Genomic DNA, 10,440 nt, shown 5'->3' with positions numbered 1-10,440 from the left:
GCATCCACCTGGATGATGCGACAGCAGCCATAGTGCGCCAGTATGCTCACCACACACCAGCTATTGGTGGAGAGGTGAGAGTAGAGTGATACAGCCAATTAATGGATGGGGATTATTAGGAGGGCATGATTGAGAAGGGCCTATGGGGGAAATTTGGCCAGGACACCGGGGTTACACCCCTACTCTTTACGATAATGGGGTTTTTCACACAGTCCACAGGTGCTCTAAAATGCGGTCGTTTGTGACTGACGTCACTTCCAATTACAAACACGCTCCACAGAATAAACTCCCACCCCCAAAACTGATTGACAGGTGTCTGTGTGTCATCGGAAATGCAAGTGCAAAGGGAATTGCGATTCCATTTGAATTTTGGCAGGCTCCATACTGGACGTCGAGGAAGTGAAATGGCAAACGGTAATATGCAATTTACAATTGCATTTGGATTATGCCACAATTTATGCGTCCACAAATAGAAAAAACAATTGCAAATACAACTGGGGGGTTACAGTGTGAAGAATTTACGTTTTCATTGATCATTGTATAAATTTTGGGGGGTTGTACTTGCTTGTTTTGATTATTGTGGGGAGGTTACCTCTCCCACAATCTATGCCCCTGTATTTGTCTGCGCCAGTGCTATGTGCGGCCCTTAAAAACCCATGTAGCTACAGATAAAACTGTCCTGATAAAATCGGGACTTTTACGAGTCGTGTCCTTTTGTCCCGATAATCAGTCTTAGCCTTATATTTTACGAAAATGATCATTCCTGTGCTTCATGCTTTTTCTGTGTTGAAAATGAGAGAATCGTTCATTCCCAAAGTCTCAGTATCAGCGGTGATTATTTTTTCCGCTGTGCTGAACTTTCCCCCTTAATTATCACCACCTCCCACCTGTGATGCTCATAAGAAAAGTTTACTCATCCGCTTGAAGCCAAAAACCAAGGAGGGAGAGATGATAATAGCACAGGTCAAGGCAATCAAATAGCAAAAAATAAATAAATAAATAAAAATAAAATAAAAATACGGGAACGCGCGCGACAATAAAGATTACAGTGTTTTTATTTTCTATAAAATGCCCTAAAAATAACCTTGGTAAAGGTGGACCACTGCGAATTATCATGCTGGTAAAAAGCCAGCGAATCTGTGCTGTCTGTGAGCACCTTAACTATTGTTGCTTCTGAAGTTCTCTGTGTATAAAGTCATTGGTCAAAGACACCAGAAAATGAAAAGACGCGCTTCCCATCCTCAAATAAATGCTTGCATCAACCCATATATGCAACAGCCAGCGTTAACTATTTAAAGAGAAAGAAAGGATCATATTTTCTTTTGGTTAGGAAAAGTGTAGCCCCGCATTTTGTGACATATTTTCCAGAAGTAGGCTACAAATAAAATTACATAACTTGAATGTATTGTTCCGATTTTTTGTTGTGGTCATCTGGTCACACTACATGACATGCACACGCAAAAATGCACCTCCCGCTACAGCACCCCCAACATAAATCATCTTCCCACGGCCCTGCTCACACCTGTAAGTAAATACGGCTGTCAAACCCAAACACCGACTGTGTGAAAGTAGGCAGTAAGTGGCGATATACACAAAGACTGTGAATTCCCAAAGACAAAAGAAGAATTTGAAAGTGAAAGTGGAGATTAAAGTAAAAAAGGACTTAAATATGGACCTGTTTCTCACTCACACCTATTATCGCTTCAGAAGACATGGATTAAACCACTGGAGTCGTATGGATTACTTTTATGCTGCCTTTATGTGCTTTTTGGAGCTTCAAAGTTCTGGCCATAATTTACTTGCATTGAATGGACCTACAGAGCTGAAATATTCTTATAAAAATCCTCGTTTGTGTTCAGCAGGATAAAGAAAGTCATTAGACATCTGGAATAGAATGAGGATGAGTAAATTTTAAGATCATTTAAAATTTAGGATTAACTGTCCCAAAAAATGTCTGAATTCATTGTTGATCGAAGACAATATCTTTTAATGCCTGTTACATAATTTACAAACACAACATTTCTGTGACACCTTTATTGCCCACTTATCTGAGTAAAACATCATATCCACCTGACAAGCCCTTTCACCAGCTGAGGGCTCCAATAGCACAAGATAAAAAGTGAATAAGGGGTTCATTTTGTGAAGTGTTGCCATATGGCAACTAAATCACAACGGAAAATCGCCTAAAACTACTTTTTTTAAGTCGATTTCTGCTCTTGGAACTCCTACAAACTCAAACCAAGTGAATGATACTAATTAATATTTGAATACACCAAAAGCCTGTGTGCCTTATTAAAATGTGAAACATAAATGCATAACGATAGAAACAACCGTAGCAGAAAGGGTTCAACTTAAGTGGGCGGAGCTTCTGTGCGACCGTTACTCTGCGCGTGATCGCTCGGTCCAATGGAAAATCGGTTACAATTTTAAATCTCACTGTGAGCACTCAGTGACAGTCAGTCAGTGTGTTTGAATAGGTCACTTATCCCTAAATGAAGCAAAAATGACGGAAGAATCCGCTGTTAAAGTGTGTGTTAGGGTCAGACCCCTTATAAAGAGGTAAGAAAAACGTAGTTACTAGATCTGTTACTAAAAATAACACAAAAAGTCGTCAGTTAATGCTGAGGGATTCTTTATGGTCAGCAGTTATTGACGTCATGAGAATAAAATAGGTTGATTTTTTTTCACTTTTCTGTAGTAAACTTATTTAAAAGTAATTAATAAAAGACTACACTCATTTCAGACTAGGAATATTAATGTTTCGATGATTTACCAGTCGATTTGGATCAATGTTATTGAGGACAGCAGTAACTGACATGAGTGACGCAACGATTCTCTCTGTTTTTAAGACTCAGTTATAATGTCCTGAAAATTATTTGATGATTTCAGGGAGGAATCAGAGACCTCAGAGCCCGTGCAGTTGTTCTGGAGAGCAGATAAACAGGCCATACATCAGATCGATGATGATGGAAATCAAACCAAGAGCTTCAGCTTCGGTCAGTTCAAATGCAGTTTATTTTATAAATTGACTGATGAAGTAAAGGAGTGATTTATGAATTTGTAATATTCTGGCCTATATGTATTTTAGACCGTGTTTTCAGTGCTGATGAGTCCACCAGTCAACTCTATCAGGACATCGCAAAGCCTCTGGTTGTGTCAGCTGTTGAAGGTTATAATGGTGCGTGCCAGAAGACATGATTCACTCCAATGAAAAATCTATCATCATTTACATACCTTATTGTCGTTTCAAAACCTGTATGACTTACTCTCTTGAATGGAACACAAAAGGAGATGTTGAGCTGAATGTTCATGCTACTCTTTTACAAGCAATGACAATAGTGACCAGGGACTGTCAAGCTTCCTGTGAACAGCTACCATGTGGGTTTGTTCCTCACACACAGCAGTCAAATGACTTCAGAGGACTTGGAATATATCGCACGAGTCACAGGGACCCTGTTTACACGTGGTATTAAGATGCATCTCAGGTGATCTGATCACATGTGGTCAGGCTTGACACATCACTGTTTACACCTGGTCGCTTAAATGCATCTCCTGTGACCACTTGTGCTCGGATTTCGTGGGGAGGGTCTTTGATTACATCCCTACATACATCAATAACTTTGTCAGTCTGTTACTGCGTGATAATAAATCGCAAAAAAGCGCTGTTTCTCCATGATGCAGAGTCCAAGCAAAAATGCAAAATTCAGAGCAGAATTCTTAGTTATTTTAGTTGATTACATGTATTACAGTAGCTTCAGATGTTCTTGCTTTTTATCTGTATCCCTGCATGTTGGTATCAGACACACTGAAGAAGATCTCATGCTTGTGTATGTATCCGCATTTTCAAATGTTCTTAACAGGTGTTTTCCTTTTAAAGCGACTCGTAATCTGCAAAGTTTAAACTCTTGTTTTAGTGCAGCAGTTGATTGACAGGTGAGGCGTGGCATTTGTAGCTCAAATGCGATGTAATCTCATGTGTTTTTGACTAAACAAAACATTTTGCACCTCGTTTACACCTGTATTTAAAGGTGCACTCAGTCATTTTTTCCCCATTAAAAAAGTTTTGCTCCTAATGAAATGAATTGTAATTTTGAAACGTATGTATAAAATCATTAGCATTTACATGATACGAGGACTCTAGTCCAAAATGACACAAGCAAAAAGTTACTGAGTGCACCTTTAACGCTGACCACCTGTGATCAGATCACCCTAAATGCAAACGGGGTCATGGACTACTTTTACGATGCTTTTTGTCCTTTTTCATCTAACTTGTGGTTGCTATGACCTGTTGTTGTATGGAAAAGAACTTCGTGAAATTCTCCTTTTGTGTTCCACTGAAAACATAACAGCATACTGGTTTGGAACAACTTTAGGATGAGAAAATGATGACAGAATTTTCAATCTTGGGTGAACTATTTCTTGAAATCAGTCTAGAGACTTTTTCATATGGAAATGTGTAAAGAATCAGTCGTTTATTTTTATTTTTTTTGGTAGTTCATAACACAGTAAACAACTCTTTTTATAGGGACGATATTTGCGTATGGACAAACTTCTTCCGGAAAGACCTTCACCATGATGGGTAGTGAACATAACCCTGGTGTGATACCGCTCGCCATGGCTGATGTCTTTAAAACTATTAAAAATGTAAGTGTTGACATCTACCTGGACAAAAATGGCATACGGTCTTGTTTACTGTGCAAACACATTCCTTTTGTAACTTTCATGAGCAGTCTTTCTATCAATGAAATAAAACATAATTTATTTTCTTTGTGTGTCAATCTCTGTCCAGTGTCCAAAGAAAGAGTTTCTCCTTCGTGTGAGCTACATGGAAATATACAACGAAACCGTGACAGATTTACTCTGCGACAGCTGGAAGAGGAAACCTCTGGAAATTCGTGAAGGAAACTATGTTAGTATTTTGTTTAATAAGATTTTGAATGCGTTTATGTACACAAATGCATAGATTCAGCTTTTAACTACCTGACTGTCTACAGAAAAACGTGTATGTAGCAGATTTGACAGAAGAGCTGGTGACATCTCCAGAGCAGGCCCTGTCCTGGATCGTCAAAGGAGAAAGTACAGCTGCTCTTAAATCACTCACCTCTATTTTCATACATCATTCTTTATTTTGGTCTGGTGCTTTCGCGGTATATTGAAATATTTTCTTATCATTTGATTCACACAGAAAACCGGCATTATGGAAAGACAAAAATGAACCAGCGTAGCAGCCGCTCCCACACAATTTTTCGCATGGTAAGAAGCGTGGTGAACTCCAGGGTGTGTTTGGAGTTTGATTTTTGGGTTCATATCTGAAGTGTAGCGGTTATTTTATGTGTTAGATTTTGGAGAGCCGAGAGAGAAGTGACCCAGCGTCTGGAGAAAATGCTGATGGAGCTATCATAGTGTCACACTTGGTAAGTTCAAAATAAATGAGGAACTGTCCTTGAAAAATGTCTATATGATTGCATTCATATAATGTAGGAAAGCTGCATTTATTATAATTAGTCTTTTATTTTTTTTTTTCTGTTCCTGTAGAATTTGGTAGATCTTGCTGGTGCTGAACGGGCAAGTCAGACAGGAGCTGAGGGTAACATTTTCTCTGTGACAGTTTATTCTATTAGTTTGTCAGATTTTTTTATAGCATCAATACGTATAATATATAATGTGAAAATACAACGTAGATGAGCATTTTTGTACATTTCCATTCAGGTTTTGTTTTGTCTGTGTTAAAACCTCTCTGTTTGAACTCTCATGACAGGAGCCCGGTTTAAAGAAGGCTGTAATATAAACCGCAGTTTGTTCACGCTGGGTCAAGTCATCAAGAAGTTATCTGATGAGAGTCAGAAGTGAGACATTTCATAGACATGAACTAGCTTTGTGTTATACATCACCATTTTACCATCATTGAATTTATTTTGGTCTTGCTAACTGTATTAAAATAATGTATTTTTTCCCTTCCATCAAAAGGGGCTTCTTGAATTACAGAGACAGCAAACTTACCCGAATTCTACAGAACTCTTTGGGTGGCAATGCAAAAACTGTCATCATCTGCACAATCACCACAGCCACTGTCGAAGAGACCGTAAGCACCTTACAGGTACGAGAGAAGACCTTTACTGTTTTTCGTAGTTTGCTATGACAATTTTAGTTAAATTAAATGTCACTGATTTTACCACAATTCAAGTTTGCTAGCGCTGCAAAACGCATGAAGAATGACCCTCACGTTACGGAGGTCTCCGATGAAAGAGCTCTTTTGAGAAGATACCGCAATGAGATTGTTGATCTTAAACGACGGCTTCAAGAGGTAAACTTGAAGTTTTTCACTGTCTATTCAGGCCTGAAAATCATTCAGATAAATAGTGTCCTCAAATGATTGTTTTCCTCTCCTTTCACAGGTTTCCTCTGTCACAAAAACAACTGTGACCGAGAGAGAGTCGCTGTGTCAACTTCTGCAGGAGAAAGATCAGCTCCAGAGAGAGCAAGAGGACAGAATCAAGAACTTGACCAAGCTACTAGTTACTGCATCAAATGTTGCCCTAATACCTAAGGTAACAGATTTCACTAACCTTAAAGTCAACATGCAATCAAAATTGACCTTATTAATTGGACTGGGTAAAAATATTGATTTTTTCCTATGCATTGCAATCTTCGTTTGAACGATTTCTATATTGATTCTTAAATCCAAAGATCAATCTTTTACTCTGTGGCAATCCTCTGTAATGCAAGTTAATCACTCGCATATGCAACCAAATTTCATGCTATGCAACTAAAAATGTCTGTGATTAGCAACTGGCTGGTAAACTTTCAGATTTCACTCATTAGTGATTTGAGTAGTATAGTGGCGAACAAGTTATAAGCACCAAAATCCTATCATTGCATGTTGAGAATAAAAAAGTTTGGTTTGACTTGTTCCGTGTAACGCGCCGCTTGTGTCTGGTGTATACTGGGTGTTACTAGTGCTGCACACCTCAGAAAGCCTCCAAAAATATGCCTGCATTAAAAAAATATGAATAAACTCAAGTAATGTTTCTCCATCCGACGTGTGCCCATTGAAAAGTGATCGGCTCTGGATGCATTCAGACGTGAAATTCGCCATTGTCCACTTCCTTTGAAATGTAAAAGCCAGCGGGTCAGTAATCAGTGTAGTTTGGGGTAGGGAACATGGTTTTGGGAAGAAACAGCTGAAAATACACCTTGTCATTTCTGCATAGCTGATTTGATGCAAGGTCTGTGTACATGAAGGGGTGAAATTAAAACTGAATGAAAATAATTTGGCTGTTGACCAATAGCTGCAGAGTAGTCTTGCATACATCATTAGAGAAGAGCCAGTCATTTCACCGGAAGACCAACTTATGACATTTTGATTAAAGAGTACGAAGTAACTTTTGTTTATAATAATATAATAAAAACATAAACAATTTGGCCAAAAGTTTATCTGGAATTATTTAAGGTATTTTGAAGTGCCCACAATAACAATATCGGGCATGTTAATTACCGTGATATACCATCACATGCCTAGTTGTGAAGCTGTTTTCTAAGTAAAGCTGCTTTGGAACAATATTCATTGTAAAAGTGCGATACATGCTGTACATTTATAAGTGCATTTGAATTTAATAAAAAAAAAATTCTCAAGGTTTATATACAAACAATAGTGAAAATAAGAGGATACGAAAAGATACACTGTAAACTTTATACAAAATATATAATGGGTCCGTTCCAAAACTTAGTAAGCTACCTCGCTGCTTTTTATTTTTTACACAAACCCATCGATTTGCTTCAGAAGATATTAATTGATCGACTGGAGTCATATGGATTACTTTTATGCTGCCGAAATATGCATTTTGGACCGTCTAACAGCCAGCAGCCTGATGGCACCCAGTTACATGCATTGTATGGACAAACAGAGCTGAAATCTGCTCATAAAAATCTTCACTTCGGTTCTGCTGAAGAAGGAAGGTCATACACATATGGTATGGCTTAAAGGTAAGTAAATCATGAGAGAATTTTCATTTTTGTGTGAACTAACCCTTTAAGAAGAGGAGTCCTTCACAAGGGTGTCATATTTGGGGAACCTTGATATTGAAAAGTTTAAAAAAACCCTGCTTTACATCATCCAATTAACTCCCTATGGATAAAATCAAGTCCTGCCCTTCATTTTTTTTTTTCTCCGTAGAGTATCCTGTTTCTCTCTGAAATACCTCAGGTTACAGGAATAAAATGGGTTGAGCTGTGAACATGATTCATGTTAACTTTTAAATTTTGAAACCAAGTGTTGAAGTTAGTTGTTTAGTGTTTTTTTGTTGTTGTTTTTTTTTTTGTGTTATTTTTTTTTTTCTTCTTGAAAAGGTTCCCAAGAGGAGAGTAACATGGGGTGGCAAGCTGCTGAGATCTGCACGTCTCCTGAATGAAGTTCATGGATCACCTGGTATGAGTTTTGCTGAGCCATACATCAAGAAGAGGAGAGCAGACTACACTCTACCTGAGGACGGAGAATGTATGAAATCTGTGTTATCAAGTGCTCTTACTGAAAATGTGTTGATGCATATTGTTAAAGCTTCTAGAAAAACAGCATTTGCTTAGATGTTTTCTTTCCTGTTTTGTTCAGATATGGATGAGTTTGACAGCCGCTTTGATTTCACTGCTCTGGAAGAACCAAACATGGACATGGAGATGAGCAGCATCACTGTCCGCAGCTCCTCAGAAGGGTGAAGACAATATTATTCTCTCTATAATTACCACTTTTACTGTCTAACTGTTTTAGCAGTCAGTGCAAAATATAAAATATGACCTAAGCATCATCTTGATGTTTGTGTAAGTGAAGAAAATAGTGTTCTAGCATTAAATTGTAAATTATAGAGAGTCCACTCATTGGGTGTCTTGTTTCCCAGCTTTGTTGGGAAACAAGACGAGTGTTGTCTGCTGCATAAGTTAATGTTTATTATTTCTTGTGTCTCTTCCCTGTACAGGAGTCATTTCATGGACTCGCCTCGAGCGAATGAGCTGCTGTTGAAGGTGGCGTCTCTTGAGCATCAGTTAGAGGTTGAGACTCAAAGCAGACAGAGAGCTGAGGAGAGGAGCTCAGAACTTCAGAAGAAGGTCTCTGAACTGGAGAGGAAGCAGGAAGCTCAAGTCAAACCATCAGTTGAGGAGATGAAGGGTTACTATGAGCTGGAGAAACAGATGGTGGCACTGCAGCATCAACTGCAGACAGAGGTTGAACAGAGACAGACGGCTGAGGAGAAAAGCTCATCACTGGAACTGAAGGTGGCAGAGCTGGAGCAACCCTCTGAAGCCCTCTCACGCTCACAGCACACCTGTGAACAGGTACATCAGTTGCTGTAGCCTCTAGAACAGGGGTGTCAAACTCAGTTCCTGGAGGGCCGCATCCCTGCAGAGTTTAGTTCCAGCCCTGCTCCAAAATGCCTCCTTGTAATCTTCAAGCACTCCTGAAGACCTTGATTAGTGTTTAATTAGGGTTGGAGCTAAACTCTGCTGGACTGTGGCCCTCCAGGAACCGAGTTTGACACCCCTGCTCTAGAGTGTTCTTTTGAGGTTTTGGTTAACCCTAAAATGCTGTTTCACATGTTTGTGGCACCATCTAGTGGTTATTTGTGGGGGAAAAAATTAATTTAAAATTAATTAAAATCGGTCAGTTAAAAAATGGTGGCGGACTTGCGTGAAAAGTGACTGTTGGGATAAATGTCAGCTTACTTTAAAGTTCAAGGTAACAAAGTTGTTGACATTTTTTGACAATAAATGTTTGCTTTGTAAGACTAGCCTATCGTTGTTTCAAAGAACTATGTTTAAGTTAATAAATTACTATGTTGAAATTATGTGCATCATATTTGATACATTAGGCTTTACGTGTTAAATATGCCAATAGCACTCTGTTATTTATCTGACAGAAACTTTACAAAGTGTTATATTTATAATATTATTGTTCTTTCCTCTTGAAAGACTAAATGGTAAACTTTGTTATAATGAAGAAAAAAAAAAGTGTTGTGTTAAACCTATAAGAAAATTATTATATTTGTATTTAGAGGTCAAAAAGGTATCTCTGATTTCTAATATGACAAATTTGAAATATGACATGCTGTAATAGACAAATAAATGATATAAATAATAAATCAGAAAAAAAAATATGATATGCATGCCTCTACATTCTTTAATCTATGTAGAAAAAAAACAGGACAGTCAGAATATTATAAGGAAGATTACTGAAATTAAACGGTGCAGTGATTATATATGATATATATATATATAGTTTTAGGCACATACGATGTTTCACAAAAGCATTTGTCTTAAGATGGTTATTTATATCTTCAGCTTTAGTGTGTCAATAGGAAATATAAATGTTAGACTCCCAAACATTACTTTTTCAAATAGAAAAGATTAGAATAGAAGAACAGGGAGCCCTGCAACAGATGTCATGGCCCCCAC

At 38.1% G+C, this 10,440-nt stretch overlaps 1 protein-coding gene across 1 annotated transcript in view; it reads left to right on the top strand.

The window, feature by feature from the left end:
- The first annotated feature begins 2,443 nt into the window (after positions 1–2,443).
- LOC127445107 (centromere-associated protein E-like) overlaps positions 2,444–10,440 on the top strand; it is a 62,304-nt gene continuing 54,307 nt past the window's right edge. Inside the window, exons 1-16 of the mRNA XM_051704904.1 lie at positions 2,444–2,559; positions 2,890–2,996; positions 3,089–3,178; positions 4,526–4,644; positions 4,790–4,909; positions 4,995–5,076; positions 5,186–5,253; positions 5,340–5,414; positions 5,536–5,587; positions 5,759–5,846; positions 5,968–6,097; positions 6,185–6,304; positions 6,396–6,548; positions 8,347–8,494; positions 8,606–8,705; positions 8,967–9,324. Of these exons, the coding sequence (XP_051560864.1) occupies positions 2,504–2,559; positions 2,890–2,996; positions 3,089–3,178; positions 4,526–4,644; positions 4,790–4,909; positions 4,995–5,076; positions 5,186–5,253; positions 5,340–5,414; positions 5,536–5,587; positions 5,759–5,846; positions 5,968–6,097; positions 6,185–6,304; positions 6,396–6,548; positions 8,347–8,494; positions 8,606–8,705; positions 8,967–9,324 (1,866 nt within the window). The 5' untranslated portion in view covers positions 2,444–2,503. The remainder of the gene's footprint in view (positions 2,560–2,889; positions 2,997–3,088; positions 3,179–4,525; positions 4,645–4,789; positions 4,910–4,994; positions 5,077–5,185; positions 5,254–5,339; positions 5,415–5,535; positions 5,588–5,758; positions 5,847–5,967; positions 6,098–6,184; positions 6,305–6,395; positions 6,549–8,346; positions 8,495–8,605; positions 8,706–8,966; positions 9,325–10,440) is intronic.

This window comes from Myxocyprinus asiaticus, chromosome 8 (assembly GCF_019703515.2).
Source record: "Myxocyprinus asiaticus isolate MX2 ecotype Aquarium Trade chromosome 8, UBuf_Myxa_2, whole genome shotgun sequence".
In the NCBI taxonomy this organism is placed as follows: domain Eukaryota; kingdom Metazoa; phylum Chordata; class Actinopteri; order Cypriniformes; family Catostomidae; genus Myxocyprinus; species Myxocyprinus asiaticus.
This window is presented reverse-complemented; position numbering and strand designations above follow the sequence as displayed.